The following is a 22,879-nucleotide window of genomic DNA, read 5'->3' as shown; positions in this document are numbered from 1 at the left end:
TAAGTCGGAACGCGAACGGCGGAAAGCAATTTTCTCCTCGGCTCGGCTCGGCTTGCTTTTGGACCACATTCTACCAGATTTCACACCAGACCGGGAGCGAATCTGCGTATAATGTGAAGCGAGGACAGCGGCAAAAAGGGGATGAAGTGTGTAATCAAAGATTTCCCACGAAGCAGCCTGACTGACGCGTTTTGGGGCGAACCTGCGACAGGATCAAACATTAAACCCATCTCTCTCTCTCTTTTCATAAGGACTCACCAGTCGTAAATAGCAGCTAAAGGCACAGTGGGAATTAAGTTCTCGATTGAGGTCACAAATGTAAGGCATTTTTGCAGAGTTTTGTTGAATTTTTATAATTGCATTTTATGTCATGTCATGCTTTTAATACGGCAATACGACTAAGGCCGTCCTTCTAGAAAAGTATCTAAATTAAAGATTTGTTTGGATTTTCCTGAAACTTATAGCAGTCCTTCCTGCTTCCTTAGTCCTTAGCTAAATTTTATTTTAACAAAGTTCTATCAGTATACTTATTTTTAGTTATTTTACTCGTGTATAATACGTATAATTTAAGCATTATTCATACTTACTTCGGGGCCGTTCGGTGGCCAAAACGATGGCCACTGCCGGTATTCATACAACAGATCCGGATATGGAGTCCTGTCCAGACCGTGTTCTCGTTCGTAAAACTTACTTTTCATGCCATAGTCCAAAACAAGAAGACATTCAAGCTTTTGGTCTCTTTTTTGTCCCACTGTCGCAACTATGTTTTGTAAGAATTCCAGCAAATCAAGTAAGAAAGATCGGATGTGCTGAAAGCTGATGTGGATATTTTCTACCGCTATCAACCTAAACATGCCACACGTCCTGTGCTTGTGTGTGTCTGCTAGTCGTATTTATCTCTTGTTTCCCGATGGCACAGTCTTCCCATTTTTGAGGTCACGTTTGAGGTAAAGTGAAGAAATGCTTGTTTATTATCGAAGCAACATAGCCAGCAGCCGGCAATTTGCCGGTTACTGTTGAACCTCTCCTGTCCCAAGGTGGCACAGCCTGCCACCAACGGCTGATATCAAAACGCAACACACCACACGCAGCGTAACGGGCGCGTGTTTGCTAGTACGACGTAGAATCCATACGCAACGACACCAAGGGGCTTTCCATCCCTTTGAACATTAGTTTTGGGATCATAATCCGGCCCCAAGGCTGGGCCACTCCATGTGAAGATGATGTGTGCGTGTGTGTTTTCTATTTGCCCCGCAGGCAAATCGGCGAATCCGCAAATGCGAAACGCATGCAGTCGACGGAGCTTCCTGGCTTCCATAATGGAGACGCCTTGTGTTTCACCGGCGCACAAGGTGGCACGTGGCATTGTCGCGTACGGAAAGCATACCTTTCGCCTTAGTTGCCGGGTTGGTTTCGGTTGTTGGATGGTTGGGTGCTACGGTGGCTACGGTAAGTTGTTAAACGGTTCTTTCCCCGAAACGTTCACTAAGTCTCATTGAGTCATTTCGTTAACGTACGGGTGCCATGTTTACTTGTTTTTGCCGATTTACTGTATGATATGTTTGAGCATTTACGAAAATGAGCATTTTTATATTTTATTTTTGCTAAAGAGTAATATAGGCCCACAAGTTGCACGCAACGCACTCACATTCAAGCTCAAAAGTTGTTTGTGAACATGGTTGAGTTGGACATATTGAAAATATTAAAACTATTGGTTTATTAAATCCATAAAATCTTATTTTAACTAGTTTGAATATAGTTTTAGTAACAAAATAAACTTTCTACTTAAATTATGTTTAGTCAATATTTTTTTTCGTAAAAACAGTCATTTAAAATGAAAATTTGGCTCAGTATAGAATTATTTAAATTACAGTATGAACAGGCTCGTTAAAATGATTAAATTAGGTTCGTTAAAATGATTAAATAATTTTTACAAATCAATCTTATACATAAGCTAGCTTTTGCGACACTTAATAATAATTTCAAATAGCTTTCCTCGTTTTGATAACGATTTATTTCAATAATAGTTTTATGTCCTACGCAAAATGGTCACAATCTACCGTGATTTTTCACACAAGTTTGCATGATAAAAATCCCGTAAAACGTGTAGTCCTTTGTTACTTTTTAGCCTTTATTTTTATTTTAGTTTTATTTCAGTAGTAACGTTTTTTTCCACAAATCATCTCTCCTATCCGCCCAGATAATGTTCAACTTTGTTGCAATAATCTCGTCGTTGCCGTACGCCACGAGCGAACAATTGATTAAGAACCTTTTACTCTGTTAACGCTAAACCGGTAGGGCTTAACTTTAGCCGGTCAGCTTGTGCGTACTCAGCTCCAGCTGGCTTTCGCGAGTGATTCCCTCGGTTCCACTTATCAGCATGAAGGTTGTGTGATTAAGCTGCCGCTTCAAAACATTCATTCATGGCAAAATAATCAAAGTGCTATAAAAATGGATCCTCTTGTTCAGCCCTTGTACGCATTATTTTGCCAGTTAAGTTCGCATTTTGTGTTTGGATGATAGCTTCATAGGCTTCCGTTAGGCGTTACGATCCAACCAAAACCCGCAATGACAATGACCGCTTGGCGCTTTTCGGCTAATTCCTCTGAATGTCCCACATACAGCCAGACACACCCATACACATACCCATTGGCAATCAATCGCGTGAAAGGGGTTTAGTGAATGGTTGCGTGCGGTCAGTGCTGATTCGCATGATGTTCTTCATCCGGTCCCTTCCCTGGTGGCTTGTCATTTCTCCCCTTTTTGCTCCCCCATTTCCATGCCGTACTGCTCGGTGGCGGAAATGTTAGAGTGCGTTTTTATTTACAAGCCGCAAAAAAATAACAGGAAACGTGTGATGGAAATAACAAATAAAAAGAAACATTCACAGCTTGCTGCACAGTGGGGCGCGCTATGTTTTTGATAAGTAGTTAGCAAACATTTTTTTTTTTGGGCAAGGAGAAGTTCAGTGAACATCAAAGTGAATCATTTACAACTGTTTTAAGTATACGGTTGGAGTTAAATTTAAATAAATGTAAAACTTGCAAAGGGTTAGTCAAGGAAAAAACCAATGTTGTTGTGTTGACTGGTTATCATCTTTTCTTAACTTATAATAAAGAGAGGTGTGATAAAACCGATAATTATTATTCCTGCTGTTTTGCATATTGTAATTTGTTCGCGTGACTCGAGTTTTTATTGACTTTTGTTTATTGTTGTTGTTTTGTTTTAATTTTTTTCAATTTATATTTTTTATTCATTTTTTTTTTAAATATCTTATTTACTTTCTTTAGCCATCCCTTGCAAGTAATGTAAAGAACTTAAAAATCTGCCTCTCTATGGAGCTTTTTTCCCCATCTTACAACAGTCGCAACATTTCTTTGTGTAAGCTTGTGCCCGACTGTATATGTTGCTTTTGTTTTGCTATTTTTTTCTGCTGACGCATCGTTGCGTTATCGTACCATGCTCGTGTTCACACACGCGTTCGCTGCGCGTTTTGATGTTTAATCTTTAAAGACGCGCGTACCGAAAGGAAGACAATCGAAACGGAACCCTTCATCAACGCCTCTTTACGCCGGTACAAGGATTGTTTTCTCGCATTCACTTGCACGAGCGTTGTGATGCCGGTGGTTTGATTCGACCAGGAGTTTTACAAGGTGCGGGCAGTAGCAGTAAGCAGAAGGAACAACAACCATGTAGAGAATATTGATTCGCTTATCAAGGTCATTAGTGTTGTTCACATCCGTCACATTGCGTTGCTCCAATCGCGTGCAAAGGGAGTTATGTTATGTTGCTCTCCGTTTGTCTGTCTCTCTCTTTCTCTCTGTCTCTCTCTCTCTCAAACACACATTCTCTATGTATCTTTCCCTCTAATTCTTCGTAATGTTTTTTGTTATTTTTCTTCAACATTGACTAGCAAGCAGATTTTGGAGAAGTCAACGACAGGTTTTTTGTTTAGTATGTTGTGGTTTGTAAGAGACCGCAGCATCAAAAAAGAGCTAATCTGGAAAGAAGGAAAAAATCAAAACAAAACAACATTTTCGCTCACATATACACATACGGCAACGGGACAAAACGTACGTAAAAATACAGGGGCAGAACCGAGCTAAAGCATCACATCGCTCGTACACGTCTCATGCTAACATTCCGATGATGCTGATTGTGCAATGATTTCGAATACCGTGTTGCAAAATGGTCCACACTTCTTGCGGACATTTATTTTTAAACCATCACGGACACGGACGAACACACGCACGCACAAGGATTGCAGCGAGATTGGCCGTTGGGTCATAAAAAGCTAAGATGGATGAAACGTACCCGTGCACTAGCAAGCATAACATACAGGCATTAAATTGCGCGGTTGGTTCATCCTCTGCGTCTACCAAACTCCACCGGCATCAGGTTGAAGAGTCGCTTTGGGCAAGAGGCCATCAGACATTAAAGAAACAAATAAGCACACAAATTCCCAGACCCAACAGTTACACCAAAAACTCGTCCTCTTCTTTTCGCTACTGAGTACGTACAAACACACACGTACAGATAAATACCAATACAGATGGCGTACGCTTATACACAGCGAAAAAAAGGGCGCATAAATTGGAGGGTGCTCCGTTTTGTTGGGGTTGGGCCCCAAAATATTTGGGGCGATTTTATATTAAAATGAGACATTCGCCAAAGTGGATGGCAGGGTAAAAGCCTCTGCTTATGTGTGTATCAATGAAGCTAAAGATGTAGAATGAGGGCAGTGGCGCTCGACAATTCCTCCCGCTCGGTAATTGAGTCGGTTTCCGCGGCAATATTACGTGGGCCCGATAATACTGATTGTGAGGAGTGTGTAAAATGCGCGAGAAGAAAGGTTTCCCTGTGTACGTGGTTGTGTGTCAAGGCGCAAAAAGCAACCAGCGAGATTACAAATTCCACGTTGATTTTATGCCAAAACTGTAGGTTGCCAGCGTTTTTTTTTGGCATTTTTTTCTTCTTCTTCAGTTACAGTTAAAGTACCGTATCAAGCAAGTAAAGAATCCAGCTAGATAGGAATAATAACACTCACTGGTGGTTCGCTTGATGCCACATTTGGGCGAAACCTTCTTTCGTATGCAGCGTTTGACACGGAAGAGAAGGGCTGAATTAAAATTATGTAGATGAACAACGGTTCAGGGATTTCGTGTTTGGAGCAAGAAATAGAACACCCAAGAAACGTACATGTAGTAGCTGGTTTCGTATCGTATGTTGCGTTTGCTGTTGTGTGGCGTGAGTGTTGAACAAACGAGAGTTCGTTAAAAAGCTACCAATTATCAATTGGCCTGGAGCGCGCACGGGAAGGGTGTCGGAGAGTGTAAAAGGGAGAGTTGGGCGGGGCAGCTGAAAGGGGAGTTAAATTTATTCTTAAAAGCTATCCCTTCACCGTCATCTTACACATCATTATGCTCCGTGAAGTCGACGACGATGAATAGTGACAAGTGGTTACAGTGTTTCTGCGCATTTTTATGCTTCTTTTACAATTTTCAGCCACTTATAGAATTATTTATGAAAAAAAAAACACCTTGAACTATTTTATGAGCGTAGCTTAGCAGGTGCGGTACCATTCAGTATATGTTTTTTTTTTATTTAAAAATTCAAAACCTCTTTAAATAAACGAAAAAAGAAGTATGAAAGTTTATCGCGAAATAGTTTAAACATTTGTGTTAAAAAATGCAAATGTCTTCCGTGTGCTGTGGTCACTGACAGATACATGTATTCGGGAGCTTATAGAAATTGTTTAATAATTTACCTTAAATGACTTTTGTAAGATATCTTCTTAGCATAAGCTTTAACACTAGAACCACCGATGGGAATTTTTTGTCTCATCGCACTCGAAAAAGGTGTGTTATTCCGCTTGCCGTCATAACAGCCGATTGAATTTTCTGACTCTTATTTATTTTTAATTTATTCATCTTTCGAATGCGCCAATACAAAATTGTGTGTACTTAAAAAAAATTTCCAGCCTACAACCGCCATATGGGACATTTTTGTACCATAGGCAAAACACGTTGTGATGGCTGGTATGCCTGCTGTCAACGAGTGACGGATGTGCATCTGCAAGTCTGGCAGCACTGGCGTGTACTCGTTTCCGTGACAATGCATGCCAATACGACTAGATCAATAAAAGTGAACGAATTTTTTCGCTATCATCAATTAGCTAGTCTATATAAGCACCGTTTTTGTACACTTTACCGCAATTTTATTGGTAACATTGGTTCGTCTGTGTATGCTCTCCCAACACCCGTGCACCAAAACCAGTGTGCCTGGTGCACTTAGGACGTAGAAAATCAAAGTCTGAAACTGTGCCTTTGTCCAGCTCAATCAAGTACGGAGTTTATGTAGTCGACCAAATATGTAGAAAGTACTCCGTGAAAAGTGCTGGATTTGGCGGAATAGCGGAATTTGGCGGATTCTGGATTTGGCGAGAATCAATGCTTGGGTCTTGTACAAAGAACTTACAAAAGAAAAGCTATTTTGACACGATTTTCTTTTCAAGCTAGGCGAAAAACTTGCTAAAAAGTACGCCGAAAATAAGTGCGCCAACGACAACTTGCCTGTGTCAGGAGCTGGAGGTTCTCGTCAGCGCTGCCAGGTTCGAATGTCTTGTCACGAGGGCAAAAGTGTTTCGTACGTATGCGTTTCATGTGAGCCAGGTTCTGATGCAGCAATGTAATATTTGGAAACCTAAAGATGTGTTACCGATGCATGAAATAATTAATCTAGGTGTTCCTTTTGCTTTCGAAGCTTTGTCCTCTTCTTTTTGGCAATTTAAAGCTGTATTGCGTTCCTCTACTTTCCAATGGCAGCCAGTTGTTTCTGTTCGCTGACGACACACAGCTTTACGCAGCGTAGCTTCAATATAATCAACGAGTGGGAAAATAATCTTACCACACAAAATGCGCCAAAATCTAATTAATCCGCGTTCCCATTTCCTAAAACTCGCCGACTCCACCATCCCATGGTCACGGAGAGTAAAGTACCTGAGGATTTTTTTCGATAAAAAGTTATTATTCCGCGACCATATATATGTGATGTGATTAGGAAGTGCACAATTCTGACCAAAAATCTTTACCACCTTATAAATCGAAGGTCAAGATTATTGCTAAAAAACAAAAAGGCTATCTATAAACAAGTTTTTCTTCCGTCAGCAACATATGCAATAACTGTATGGCAAACGTGTGCCAGTACTAACATTAATAAAATTCAGGTCGCCTTGAATAGGGTTCTTAGAATGCTATTAAATGCTCCCCCCTAAAACAAGACTAGTAAATTTATATAGTAAAAGCAATAGCTTGTCTTTAAAGGACATAATAATAATTAGATATGATTCACTAAACTCACCTCACATCCATATCAAGGTTATTTTTTCATAGTATTCTTAGTTAATATTTTAGGTTAGTTAGTCAGTAAAGTAAATTTAGGTATCCCAATTCAAAAGTACACATTACCTCTGATGGACAATGTCCTTCGCAGTAACTTTCGCTGAAAAGCTTTTAAGCTGTAACTCGAAAAACAAGACCCATATGTGAAGACGGAAAATGATAATAAACCAATATTATATGATAAAGCTAAGTATTGCCATAAATATTGCCATAAGTTTTTATTTTTATTTATTTATAATTAATTATGACGGTCCAGTGCCGTATTGTTCACACCGCTTATGTTGAACAAATTCTATAAACATATTTATAAGGCATTTCCTCCTTATTCCTTGCCTTATCCCGGGCATACTCGGTTATATTGCCATAAGTATTGCCATAAAATTTTTGTAATGTTTCTAAAGGGAGTCACAGACCCAAAAAAATTAGAACAAATGATTTGTTTTATTATCATAAAAACTTATCACTTATCACTTGATTGTTTAAATAACTTATAACTCTAAGCTTAGATTTACTGTCGTTCAAACCTCTAAGGAATAATTATAAGCGTTTTACCTCAATTTGATTTTATTATTATTGATTGAGTTTCTAAAAAAGTTTTATTATACCTAATTATAATTTTGAAGAATTATATTACCACAAGAAACCCTTAGGTAATAATAAACATGTAAAAATATGTATACATAACGCATGGGACAAATTGTCCCATATGGCGGTTCTAGTGTTAAAGTCAACTAGGACGATATGCCCCTATCCTTAGCTTATTCTGCTGGTATTGATACGTTTATGAATCGTATAAGTAGCCGTAATTGAAAAATCTTTTCTAAACGAAAACATGCACAAAATGTCAGGAATTTGGTACAGGTACCACGTGGCAACCCTGTACAGTTGCGTGCTCAGGTTGAAGTATGAACATTAGTAGTATTTTTGTCTAATAAATTATGTTTCATCCGTATACCAGGACATAACTTGTTCCGTAGTACTACGTGGCAAAAATGAAGCATTCAAACGCACAATCCTCATCAAAATTCGTCCTGAAATAAATTAATTATGATAGCTTGTAAAGCAAAACTTTATAATATGGTGGCAATAAATTTTAAAACACATTACTCAATTGAAACAACACCATAAAACTGAAGAAAAAACTCTGTAAAACTAGGGTCCAAGAAAATACTAACACAAAAAAAGACACTTACATTCTCCAGATTGATCAACAATGCAGCAGCAGTGCATTAAATGATGCCATTAAAACTAATAAAACAAAAAGAAAATCTTGGTTTTTCAACACTCTACTGTTCGGGCCTGATTGGAAATTTTATTTTTCTTTTCCACTTCACCGTTTACCGCCTCACAAGCACCCATAAAAAGCGCATAAAAGGAAGCCTTTCCTTGTTTTGCGTCCTCCTCTCCTCCCTCCCTCTCTATTTGCACAATAAACCAGCATTTTATTAATAACACGTAATGATGGTGGTGGACAAGGTAACCGGGCGTTAAGCATGCCACGTAAACGTTTCTTCATTATTGCACGCTTGTCGGGAGTTTTTGCTTTCATGTGTTTGTCACGAAAACGGTTCTTGCTGTTGTGCACGGTTCCGTTTTGCTTCATTTTGCAAACAAAAAACAAACAACAACAAAAACCTGTTCGAAAAGAGGACTGGATGCGTGAATTTGTACGCGCGCGCGCTCGCGCGCCTTATTTTCGCTTTTCCATCACCACCAACCCCGGGGGCGAAAGATGCGGCAGGCAAGAACGAAAGCCTGCAGGTTAAATAATTCACTTTTAAAGGTTACTTACGTCGTTTGTTTGTATAAAAGTGCAGTTCGAAAAATAATAACCTTTGCTTTCCAGTGTGCGATTAAAGCTGGTAGAGCTTGCCGAAAGGGAGCTCGCTACACGCGCCACCACCCTCTGTACGATGACCTTAGAAAGTGTTCACCCAACACTTAGGGGTTGTTTGTTTGCGTCTTCAAGCAGGTGAAGCTCACGAACGGGAAGCTTTGGATTAATCAGTCAATGTCTGCACAACAACTTGCTCACCTCCTAAGCGATCAACGAACCGTAAAGCGGAGGGCAGGCAGAAGCAGTACGGGTACGGGTGTTGTTGTCGAATTTTACCACTAAAACAATCGCCTCGTCTCGATCTAGTTCGATAGCAAGCAAGCGCAAGCATTAGCGCCATGTATTTTATCCTCTAGTTGCCTTCCGCGTGTCTCGGCTTGGCAGAAGAACCCTCGTCAGAAGAAGCAAACATCAACATCACCCTGATCATTGCTTTGTAGCCACATTTGAATTTTATTGCACCTTACGCACGCAACTCGGTTTGATTAGTGCTGCTTTTTTTTCGTCTCTTTTATTACATTTATCCGGGTTTTTCAATAAAATTAAACCGATTCACTATGATCTCTCGGTTACGAAACTCCGATGCGTGCTGAGAGCGGAAAACAAACTTTTCTTGCTAGAGTCCAGTAAATTCTGAATGTTTCAGAGCACTTTGCTATTTTTGGTGCATGAAAATAAAACAAAAACACTGCGCAAAACACGCAAAAATAGTTCACCGATAGAGGTTGAAACTTCTTCATTCAATAAATTATTTCCAACAAAATAAAAAAAAAAAACAACAACACAAAAACATCATCGCATTCCCACTTGTCACCTTCCCGTCCTAATTGACCCTAGAAGTTTGACTGAATCACCAACACGGACGTGGTTTTCGTCCCATAATGATGGTTATTTCAGTTTGATTAAAATTTATTTTGTTTTCGCGACAAAACGGAGCGTGGTTGTGTCGAAAAAAAAACAACAGGGTGTCAAAATGTGATCCCAAGATGTGGGATTTTTTTCTTTTTCGTTTTATGTTGTTGGTGTGTGTTTCTGTGTTCGTGGATACGCACATACTAGAATTAAACATGCGCTGCCAGCTATGCTCGTATTGTTTGGCTAGGCAGCAATAATCATTCACCTTAACAAAATTGGTGGTTGTTTGCGTTTTGCTTGTCAGCAGTGGTCAAGAAAGAGGTACTCTTGTTGTTCGCGACCATCAAGCCAGTTCGATTTCCTCCCATTGTGCGGGTTCTTGGCCCGAAATCGATGAACCAGTCAATCCCCAATGCCTCCAATAAATGGCACACGGTCACTTGCCGTGGTGGTAGGTCTCCTTTCTTTCCGACATGCGTACGTTTATGATTGCTGATTGAGTTAAAAGGGTCGGAATGGTCAATCGCGGTATCGTGGTAAACGGTACGGCAAACGACAACAATAGAACACGGTTCGGTTTTCGGTGGAATTGGTAGCCCTGCCGGATCGGATCATGGCACGGTAGGCACATTTCTGCAAACATGTAATCACCTGGGTCAAGGTTAGGTTGATTGACGTTATTTGTTGGGCACGGAAGGCATGGGGAAATTATTTAGATATTTTTAATTCGCCATAATATACGTTTGAATCGATGCGAACTCTAGGGATGAGTTGCTTTATCTTATCGTTGCGTACGTTTCGGTTCGGTTGTGCAAGCTTTTGATATCTCACCAACCTGCCCATTCTGCCTGATAAACATCTTCTATAACGTTTTCCAATCATCTGCCGAAAGACTTCAACGTGCTTCGAGGCGCAAATGTTTGACCTACAATGACAATAACACACCACAACGCAATCTCTCTATTTTCATTCGCCCGATCACGCTGTTGGCGGACGAGTCAGCTTTGGATGGACTTAGCACACACGACAGGCAACAACAACATGATCGGTGTAAGCTTCCCGATGTACAGGCTGAAGTTTTCCCCCATCACAGAACACACTCTGTTTACGCCTGGCATGCTTGTTGGGACCGATTTTCCCGGAACAGATTAAAATCCTCACCTCGGTGTGTTGTGGGTTTGAGTTGGTTGGTTTGAAAGTAACACTTTTCAATCAACACCTGATAAACCGGCCGGAAGGTCTGGGGGGGCGATGGTTATCATGCGTTTGGAGTAATTACTATTATACTGACCTTTTTGCCAATGTTTATGAATGTTTATTGACGCCCGGGGAAGGTTGTTTTGTAACGATATTAATAACAAGCGCCCACAAACAAACAAAACCCTTGGGTTTCCTGGAATCATCCGCCAGGACTTCGCAACAAAGGAGGAAGAAATAATAAACGCATGGCCTTTTCATTTGGAATATTGTTCATTAATGCACAAAAGCGTCCCCAGGGACGACCGGAACGAACCGGTCGTGACTGAAAATCGTAAATTTATGTTGGATTTTCGTGCCTGCTTCTTTACTTCTTTACGCACACCTTTGCGCGTGCGTGTGTGTGTGCTTCTTAGTAGTAAATATAAGCTTTTGTCTAAAAATAAAGCTTTTCAGATATGAAGTATGTGTGGGCATGAGGCGCTTACAACATGACTGCGGGAAGAGTGTGTGTCGTAAAGACGCAATTAAACCTTCCCACTTCCAGCTAAAGGGTATTACCGTCAGTTTTCGTTTTTTTTTTCTCCATCTCGCTCGCTCTCCAATCGGAGCTTTATTTAGCAAAAGTTTTGAAATCGAAAAAAGACGACTTAGAAAAATGGGAAAGCTTTTCCCATCCAATATTGACAATCATCTTCCGGAGTGATTTTATAAGTGTTTCATAAGTTCTTTTCTGTCTTTTTTCCCATTACTGATTGGTATTGCTTTGCTTCTATAAAGCGCTTTATATACTCAGTTTTTCATTCAATAGAAACGGCCGTATTGCTATTCTCATTTTCATATCGTTCGTACAATTAGCCTCGAACTGAGCACCACACATTCGCCGTTTGTGGCGCTATTTGCAATTCCAATCCGTTTGCCCCTAATTGCTGGTTTCCCTCGGGTGATCAAGGGGCTTAATTTTTAACTCAAACGGCTTAAAGCTTTAACCCTGTTCTGTCATTCGGTGGAAGAGCTAGCACAACCTCAAATGACATTCATTAATCATTGTTAATTATCCCGATCGGTGGCTTCGGGTTCTGCGGAATCGGCTGGATGAATTTTCCATAGCCGGCCTTGCAGGAAATGTGGTTTATTTATTCCATAATTTATTTTATCTTTTTACTCTAGCTCGTTGCTAGCGCTTCAGTTTGGGGGGAAGCCATTTTTTGTAACCGTCATCTTATTTAATAGCTTCACTGTAGTTGCTTAAATCAGGTTTGATGCGAAAAACACTTTTACACCCCTAGTAAAACGTGTCGTAAAATTTATTTGAGTTGAGTGAATCGATGTTCGCTAACGCATAAAGGCATATTTTAAAGGCTGTTGATACATTTTATTCACCCTTAAACTCTAATAGCTCTAAGGCGAACAATGTTTCTCTTTGTTACTTATCTACTGTCTATGAGAATAGTTTTCCTGTGTAATACAACTGCTACTATGTTGCTATTTTTAATAGCTAACAAGCCAGCTTACAGCAGACGCATGCATCAAAGACAGTGAAAACATTTATCTAACCGTATTACGAACGAAAAAATAAGACGATTGTATTCGGTTGGTTAATTACGAGCAGACTGAGTGAACCTTTGACATAACAGGTTGGCTGATAAGTCCCCGGTCTGACACAAAGAATGCGCCGCTAGTATTAAATGCATATCATTTTTATATAGCACCAACTTTCAAATGATTCGTGTCAAAATTTGACGTCTGTATGTCAATTAGTTTGTGAGACAGAGCGTCTTTTGTCAAGCAACTTTTGGTTGCTTGACGAACGAAAAAAGAACGAAGAAGAAAAAAGTGTTGTTCCACCAAGACAACGCACCGTGCCACAAGTCATTGAGAACGATGGCAAAAATTCATGAATTGGGCTTCGAATTGCTTCCCCACCCACCGTATTCTCCAGATCTGGCCACCAGCGACTTTTTCTTGTTCTCAGACCTCAAAAGGATGCTCGCAGGGAAAAAATTTGGCTGCAATGAAGAGGTGGTCGCCGAAACTGAGGCCTATTTTGAGGCAAAACCGAAGCAGTACTACCAAAATGGTATCAAAAAATTGGAAGGTCGTTATAATCGTTGTATTGCTCTTGAAGGGAACTATGTTGAATAATAAAAACTAATTTTGACAAAAAAATATGTTTTTCTTTGTTAGACCGGGGACTTATCAGCCAACCTGTTACAATCGGGCCAAAATCTTGAACTACGTAGGTGACAAACGAGTGGCAACATATTTCATTTCCCTTAATTACCGTCCATGTTGATGCTATAAATTAGGAAGGAAAATATTTTACCGACCAACATGATTGACCTGGCGTCTCCATTGAACACGTGTTCCAATGCTTCACGTATCCGTTTTTCCGTTCGTACAAGTCAATGCAATTGAATATTCTCGGCAGAGGTTTTCCACACCCATAAATACCATTATCATTTTCCGGTAAGGGGCGTGTGAACCAACTTGATCATCTTGCGTTTGGCACGCATATATGCTCGCTACAAAAGCGACACTAAAATAACACAAAAAAGAAGCTTTACAATAGATACAACACTCTTCATGATCCACTCTAATCTGCCCGATGGCTGGTAAGGGGTTTTAGCTTTGCAGCACGCTGACGCGTCTAATCATTGTCAAAATCCACCCACTGCATTAGCAGTAAATTCGTGTTTCCCATTCAACGATAGTTCCGTCCGAGGTGAACATCCTCGACACGGACTAGAGAATCGCCCAACCAAACCAGCCATAAATGTAGGAAAAAGGTCAAAGCTATGGGAAAGGGCCCTTGATAAAGTGTTTGGCTACCATAATACGCAGACGAAGATCGAAATCCGACACAAGCGGGTTCTCTAAATAGATCAGTACCGCACGAGCAAGAAAGACATTTGGCGTGTTGAGCACCACGCCTGTGCATCTTCGGATACTTCGCACAGGAACGACACCAATCTTGAAAAGTGCGCCCGCGTAGGCTAATGTCGTGTTGCCAATTAAAATTTCTACTTTGTCGGAGGTAGACGACGACGATGCTCAGGAGGACGACACACACTTGCAGCACAAGGAAGACATTCACTTCCGTAAATATGAGTATGAGCACGCGACCTGTTCGTTGAAACCGAGCAATGTGTGGGATGCGATATGTTCATGCGATCGGTTTTAAAGGGTTCATAAATCATTCACAAACTAATTAGATGTACCGTTACGGGGCGTTGTGGACGTAAACGTACGTTTAGCGGTAATCTAGCGTGGCACCGGATAAAACAAAAACCACTTTTTGACGCGTTGTTGGGTGAACTTTTGTAAGCCACTTTGAAAGTTGCTCTAGTGCTTGCCGGGTAATCGTTTGCATGGTTTGGGATTGGAGTTTTTTTTTTTTTTGGGAGCACAAAGTGGCTCGTAACACGGCTTTCGATCGATATCGAACTGGAAAGCACTTGAGAAGGAAGCAGATACAGTATCATCTCATTATCAAGTGGTTCAGGCGGTTTTTTTATGATTCCATTCGAGCATATCACACTAGACACGTGCAAGCCGACCATACCCGAGGGCGTATTATGCCGATAAAAATGGCTGCGGTCACAAGCGGACAGGTATTGGAACCGGTGAAACGATAGAATGGCATTAGGTGGTAAATCGGGTCGTAATGTTGCACCAAATCTTGGGCGCTTTTCGCTCTCGATCCGGCTCCCAGGAGCATTGATGAATGGAGAATCCCTTTATGTAATGATTTCTCGATGTATGACGCCTTCTTTTGTAAGAAACAAACTTTTTCGTAGACTCTACAATGACTGATTTTCTAATAAACTTTTTTTTATCTTTTATTCCTTTTCAGAATGTTCATCATCAAACGCAACGAAACGAATTGTGAACGTTCTTAAGGTGTAAAAACGTTTTTGCTGCCAAACAGAAACATAAGCAAACATTTTACACACACTCGACAAATGAAAGCTCTCTTAAAGCATCTCAAAATATTCCCACCAAAGATGGCACCCGTAGTGCAGTTGGGGCTGCGTTGTGAAACACTCGTCCTGCTGCTCCTGTACGCCAGCATCGTGGGGAACGTTTACGGCCAGTTGGGTTCACTAAGCCGAATAAAATCGGTCGAGATGTACGAGTTCGAATGCTTGCCACCGTCACAAAAAGGTAAATCTACTTGAACGATTAACATCAATCGCAGTCACAATGATTATTCTTCACTGTCTAATTTTTGTTTCGCGATCGGATCACTCAAACTCCCGGACAAGGGATCGATTTCAAACTGCGACGGAATAAATTCCACTTTCGTCATAATTGTTTTGTTTTCCTTTCACTCACCCGTTGGCTCGATAGAAGATCCAGCATGGAGGGAAGGAAATAATTTATTGTATAGTTTTTTTGTTTTCTTCTTTGTCTTTGGGGTGGGATTTTTTTTTTTCATACGGGAATGCTACTATCGCGTCCGGAAGGGAGAAAGGCTGCATGAAGCATATATTTATATTTATGCAAAAGCAGAATGTCGTTGACATCGTTTGCATAATTCATTTGCTTCCCAAAAAATCACCTGTTTTGCTGCGCCACCACCACCACCACCACAGACACTTGTGTGCGATACGATAGGGGTGGATATCCTGCCATCCGTTCGCTCTCTTCCCTTTTTTCTACATTCTTGCAACGCCGGCTCCAAAACAACGATGAATGATTTTGTAAATGAGCGGCAGCCCGCTCTGTATCAGTATGTCGAGTGTGAATGTATTTGTGCCGGTGGAGTATCACCGATCAAACGATGATGGGGCGGTACGATGTTGGATGTAATTTTGATTTCTTCCCATTTGGGCGGAGTAAGTGAGATGGGAAGGAAAGCGTGGGGTCTATTTTTGAAAATGGGTCTCCTCCACACAGGTTGTGTACCTGGGTCGCTCCCTCACAATCGATTGGAATTTCCATTTGTATGCATATAAATTAGGATCTGCCGCGAGCATTCATGCGCCGAGTTGGCAACCACGTTGGGGGGTGAGTTTTTGGAGCTAAATGATAATGATCAACGAAAGATATTGCTGAAGATGGGAGCGCAGGAACAAGCGACAACGAAGGGACGAGCAGGTTGAGAATGGTTCAAATTTGGTTGCGTATTGAAATCGTTTTACAACTGCGATTGACCACGATAGGGGTGTTTAGAATGGGTTTTGGTTCAAATTACTGAAGGAAGAACCACAAACACGTTCATCGTTACTAGCCTATAAAATTGATGAAAAATAGCACACAATCGACTAAAGCGCTAGGATTGCACGTATTGAGGTTAATTGGCGACTTTTATAATACCACAATGTGTGTGAATAATTGATAGAGAATGATGAATTTTGCATCCCTTTAGGCTCTTTTGCCAAAATTCTTTGTTGTCTTTAATCCCAACGCTCAAACGTTAATCAATCCCAACGAAACGAACAGCCATCGGGAATTTCCTACTCACAGTGGCTCGCTAGAAAATGTTACGCTCCCAACCATGTGCGCTGTAAGTGGTTTGAGCTATTCTCTCGCTGCCCCGAGAAAAGTAGGCCAAAGAAATAAATAAAAATTGGCCATTTCAGCTGTGCGTAAAAGTCAAACGGAAAGAGAAAAGTCGGGTTCGCCGTCCGATCAATGGTTTGGAGTTTTCCATTTCCCACACACACTTTGATGTGTTTTGGATGTTTAAGGATCCAAGAAGCCTCCGGCTGCCAGCAGTTTTTAACTTTTACTCTGGTTATGGCTTCACTCTCGGTTTGTGTGGTTTGTTAGCCGTGACTCCCGAGTTCGCGTGGAAATTTCTACCTCAACAAGCAACCGAAAGCAATAAATTTGAAATGAATGTATACGGCTAATGCTACCGATGGATGGAAACTTTTGCACGCTTAAAATGTGTTGTACGCACCATAAATCCGTCAATAATTATGCGCCAGAATGAATCGCGGGACACATTTTCTATTTTTATGATCAAGCGCCGTATCAAGCGCGTCGCTTTTCCTGGGCTTCTTGAGAAAGGCTCCTTTGCGATTGGTATTTTATAAAATATATTTATAGAGTAGAACACATTGAAACGCCGCTAGCGCACGTTATAAGCGAGCAGCAACGCGTTTGATGTAAATTCCACACTGGAAAGATTGCACGTGTTTTCCCATCTTATCACAGTTTCACCACTGACATTGTGAGCTTCACTCTGCCAAGGACAGTATGATAGCATTCCAAGGAACTCGACAATATACGCACGCGTTATGCGTCAATAACGAATATTCCTATCAGTGTTGAAGTGTAGTGCCATACTCTATTTGTGTAGCCGCCTTGAAAATGGGTATGATCAAGTTTCAACCAGCTGTCATCAACTAGTTCCCGCAATTGCATGCTCATTATCTTAGCCAAATGGCAGCTGTTTTGACCTCACGTGGAAGCTGTAGTAAGTAGTGTCTCCTTATTAATGATACCATATTGCACTTTCATTGCAAATCCGGAAATAGTTTCCGTTGGCGTCATCGGAACGTGTAAGCAGTAAATGCGTCTGGTTTGCCCTAGCCATTTGTAAATGATATTCGGCTCTGGCAATCTGGCATGTTTGTTTTTCCTAACCCGGAACCGATTGTTGCATCGATTGTGATGACGTGAGCTAGTACAGTTAGGAATAGGATGATGCGAGATAATGCAGTTGGAAACAGCAAAGCTTGAAAGCTAGCTGATTGATGCACTAATGCCTGTACAATAACAGGAAGCTGCTGAACGTTTATTGGATGGGTTCCTATAACTAATTATCACATCCTGTGCTCTGTTTTATGTACAAACCATCAATAAGCAATAAGCAAGCAATCGATTACGATTCGGTTTCATATCGCCGACTGTCCTCGCGCTAGAAGGACCTTTTGTCCGGACAGGAAACTGCGACGGACATCGCCTCGGCTCGTGACTTTTATTGCACCTTCCACCTTCGCAATGATGATTTATGGCACAATTTAACGGTGTCCCATTTCTCATGTACCAACCGACAGGATCTTGCTCAACGAAACCGACGTGACCACACGTGTGGTGGTGTGGTGTGGTTAGAAACCCCTCGAAATGGTTTCTCGGGGAGAAAGTCACGCGCTATCCAGCTTCCTGTCACGCTTTATCACTTTATTTACTTTCCTTCTCGTTCTCCGGTACGTTCCGATGCTAGCGGACTGATAGGAAAGCGAGCCTGCGGAAAATACGTGTCATTGTGGGTGACAGTTCTTTATTAATTGTGATTCAGCAGAACTCGGTACCGGTTTCCAGTTTGCATGAACTACTGAATGTAAAAAAAAATCAAGAGTTAATAGGTTTATGTGGAATTTATGTCCAAGGTAAGATGTGTAAGACTTCTCAACATCTCAAATGGTCCTATTTTGATTGAAAGATGTGTTTATCGAAATTCTGTCATTAATTTCAAACTAAAGTAGCTTTACGATGGTCCAAAGCACCTTAACTGGATTCGTATGAAATTATTTTTATTTTTTTAAATTTTATTTTTATATGAAAAGCTCTTATAAGAGTTAAAGTTATAGATCACAGCCTAGCTTACATATTTTTTTCACCTACTGCAAAAGTCTTTTAAAGGGAACACTTGCAGTAGAGGATTATTTCCATCTCGATTAGGGTATACTAGGCCTCGTAAGTCTTTGTAGACGGCTTTAAGAGATTTTACGGATTGGGTCGTCCGGTGCCATTCTTATGACATCTCCATCTGCTTAAGTATTATCTCATAGTTAACTGTATTTGTAGAGGGCCCTCTATTTTCCTTTAAAACATACGAGGCCATAAATCATTTTGTCTAACATTCTTTCAAACGTAGCTAACATGAAATTATTAGTTTTTGACAAAGTCATCTCTTAGAGACATATGCGAGTAGTTAGACTAAAATCTGTTCTAAAGTAGAGATGTTCCCTGAAGCTGTTATATGCCCGATTGGCAACCAGATAGACCTTAGTCACACACAAAACAGGCAAAATGTAAACGATAATGATAACTAAAATGTTACATTTCCTCTGTTGAATCGTTTCCCTGTTTGCTTTTTCATGAAACCCATAGCAGATAAAAAATCGACATGAAAAATCTTCTAAACCCTCAGTTTCAGGTCATTATACGCGTCATAAAGTACCTAAAGTGCTGTCAGCATAAATACAATCGTGAAGTAAAAGTGTATCCCGAGGCATCCCAATCTGCCCAATAAAACGCCTACATCCACAAGCACGTGCAATGATGCACCGACATCCAGCCGTGCATGACTTTATTGCTGAAAAGAATTTTCACCACCTACGGACGACTCACGCACTCTCGCCCAACCCGTCCGTAATTGTGTTTGACACGATGTAGCCAATAAACATGCGCATCGAGCTGATTATGTGGTGAGACGTTTCGTTTTTTCGGCCGGTTTGCGTTGTTTACCGTGGAGAAGCGTCGTGCCAGGAACGCAACAACGCCTAACGGTCATCAATCAACAATTACGGTTTGTGGGTTCGGCTGCCATGCTGCTGCCACGGAGCCGCCGGATGGTGGCGGTCGACTGACAGATGACACGAGCGTTTTGACGCTTGACGACTTGACTTTCGGCGCCTGGCTCCTTTGTACTGGCGTAACGATGAAATCGGTGTGAAAAATGACTATTTTATGAGCTGCTATCATTCCGTGTGCGTCGGAAGTTTGGATGTGTTTTTGGAGGGGGGTGGTGCTGTTGTTGCTACTTTTGCAGCAATTTGCTAGCTTCCGAACATAGAGCGTGGTAACCAGTTCCAGTCGAGTTGAGAGTAAATTTAACTGCCTGGACGAACGCTTTTCTCTTTCCCACACGCGAAGATAATTTTTCTTCCACAGCGATACGCATACCCGTTAATATGTTTTGACAGCTTCATCGTCTAATTTGTACGCTGTGTTTTATAAACTTTCCATTTGCTTTCCCGATTGTTGTCCAGGTTTCTCGACCAACGCGCTGAATGGTGGTGAACCCATCAAGTCCACTTAGAATTATGACGCTCGTAACCTAGCGCTCGGGTTTTTTGGTTGAACGCGTCTTCATTGCGTACGGCAATAGCGACTGAGATGTATCGTGATTTTAATTCAATTTTACGATTGTTGGCAAAATTAGTTGGCCGGTTTGATTCGCCTGGAGGGTAAAATAAATCCACGTCCGTGTGAGCAAGGGAGCAATGTTTTGCAATGAATTAAAAATTAAAATAAAACAAAGATTGCCGATTTGTGCCGTCCCGTACCGATTGGTGATATTCTCGCAATTCATCATTCGGACATTTACGAGGGAAATAAATTTTCCCAGCAAACATTCACTCACCCAGGTAAGCTTTATCGAAGGCGTGATCAAAGACGCAAGGATTGTTTTTATTTTCTCCCAAAGACACGCAATATGGCAAAGTGATGATGAACGGTGGAGCGGTGATTTGTAAACCGATACGATAGACCGTTCACGATTGCCGATGGCAGTTTCCTGGTTTGAGTGGAGCTTTTCCTGCCTTTTATTTGATCCATAGTGCTCGCTATACACACCGTGGCCGTGGGTTTTATCTTTATCTCGGAAGAGTGTTTGGCAAGCGGCGTACTTCATCGTTCGTTGTTCAAGTTGTTCCGTTTAAGCGGTATGCAAGGGCTGGTTGGGAATTGTTTCCAGCATAATGAAGCGCGCTCTGATTGCAAATGCGATGAATCATAGAAACGGGTACCCGGTTGTGTGTTTGTTGCGATGCGTTTTACACATTTTCGATGCTCCTGCTTGATTGCTATTAATCTAATTATAATTTATTGAGAATTAATGCTCTTCGCTGTGGTGCCGTTTGAGGGTCGTTAGAGAGGAATAAATATTTAAAAGGGAAGAACAAAGACGATTTGATAGATAAAAGCATGTTCTGTTCGGCATTAGTTTTTTAACGCTTAAATGTGTACTAAATTTGGAAAGAGAAAGACAATGTTTAAAGAAATGTAGAAATTTTGCAAGCTTTTCATTGATGTACCTTTCATAAACACATAATTCTTGAAAATCGGACAATTTTTCGCAAAAGGTTTCCATCATATTTTATCATGTTGCACCCTACGGGGATATTTAAATAATTCTATCATTTTTCAACCAAAACCCCATAAAACTTCGATTTTGCGACCGTCTGTAATCATTACTTACGGTACAAATTTTAATAACACTAAATAACTAACCGGAACCCTCGTTATCGTCGCTCGTTCGTACGCCCGTATCGCCGTTATTTTCGACATAAACGGACCCAGCTAATCTGGGACCGTTTAACGTAATGCGATCCTTGCGAGCATGGAATGCTAATATAGCGTACTTAAAAATTGCCGACCTATCATCAACGCTGGATGGTACATCGATTGAGTGTGTTCATTACTCTTGTCAATTTCGGGATCGGGAAGTTGAATGAAACCGCACCAAAAAGAAAAGACAAGCTTGGAAAATTGATAACAAAGAGACAGTGCACAACAACAAAAAGAACGCAAAACCGCCCTCAGACGTAAAATTATTTAATCTAAATGAAAGTATCACGAAAACTGGGGCTTTTTTTTGGCTTTGCAAAAGTAGCTTACTGACTATTCGTGTGGAAAAGATGAAATGTTCCAACACTGGTAAAAAAATGCTTTATCAAGCTCAACTCGAGGACATCATGTCGTATCTCTGAGGCTCGAAAAAAAAATCTACCCTTTCGTCAACTCTATCTCGACGTTGCTTCTTTCGGGCGTATGTTGTGATATGCATACATTTACGTATACCATCGTCTGGTCGTTTTAGAACACGGCGAAGAAAGTTTACCACTTCTTCGCCAAAAGAACGCTCATTTTCACCATATTTGGGAGGCTTTAGCAAGGCGGAGCTGACCCGACGATGTGGTTGGATTCGAGTCAACTTTTGCATCCTTAAACAATTTACTACCGGTTGATAAAAATCTAACCGAACGGGAAAGGAAAGGGCCGGTGCAGAATGGACCTTTTCTTTGCGGGCATGAAGCAAAGGAGACAATTTGTGGGCACCATTCGGTGCGATAGCTTGCCGACAGCGCGTACACCTTTTGCCTGGTGGGGAAATCATTTTTCACATTTAAATAAATCGCTGCCTCTTACAACCAAGCCAAACAAACAAGCAAAGAAGCCACGACACAGTGCCATAAGAAGCAACGGGCAACATTCGTCATAGCATGATACACTTTCGTGCGGGCGGGCGCGACTGACAAAAAGGACTCCGAACTGTAAGCTATTCTTCGTGAATGTTTCCCTTGATATTTCCTTCTTTCGCCTCCTGAGGTGGGTTTAACCATTTTGCTTTTCTTCTGCTCCTCGAACGAACGCACATACTACGCAGTATCGTAATTTTGGAACGCGGCACCCAGAAAGCCCTGACGTTGCGTACGTTCCTTCATCGATCGATGTGCACCCGGTGGACCATCGTTGGTGTGGCGCTTTTCGAGCCTTACGTGCCGTGTTTTTGGGATTTACCTTAAGGCTACCTTTTTATCATTGCGATGCGATGGAACGATGCACGAACGGTAAGGACAAAACAAAATGAATCCTTACACGGTTGAAAGTTTTCTTCAAAGCAATG

The 22,879-nt window shown here is 41.1% G+C and overlaps 2 protein-coding genes across 2 annotated transcripts in view; both read left to right on the top strand.

The window, feature by feature from the left end:
* LOC126565137 (40-kDa huntingtin-associated protein) overlaps positions 1–22,879 on the top strand; it is a 342,010-nt gene that overhangs the window by 269,901 nt on the left and 49,230 nt on the right. The gene's annotated exons all lie outside the window — the stretch shown is intronic.
* LOC126563884 (uncharacterized) overlaps positions 15,252–22,879 on the top strand; it is a 30,393-nt gene continuing 22,765 nt past the window's right edge. Inside the window, exon 1 of the mRNA XM_050220671.1 lies at positions 15,252–15,456. Coding sequence (XP_050076628.1) covers positions 15,255–15,456 — 202 coding nt within the window. The 5' untranslated portion in view covers positions 15,252–15,254. The remainder of the gene's footprint in view (positions 15,457–22,879) is intronic.

Source organism: Anopheles maculipalpis, chromosome 3RL (genome assembly GCF_943734695.1).
Source record: "Anopheles maculipalpis chromosome 3RL, idAnoMacuDA_375_x, whole genome shotgun sequence".
Taxonomy (NCBI): domain Eukaryota; kingdom Metazoa; phylum Arthropoda; class Insecta; order Diptera; family Culicidae; genus Anopheles; species Anopheles maculipalpis.
The sequence above is the reverse complement of the archived record's forward strand: the minus strand, read 5'-3'. Positions and strand labels throughout refer to the sequence as shown.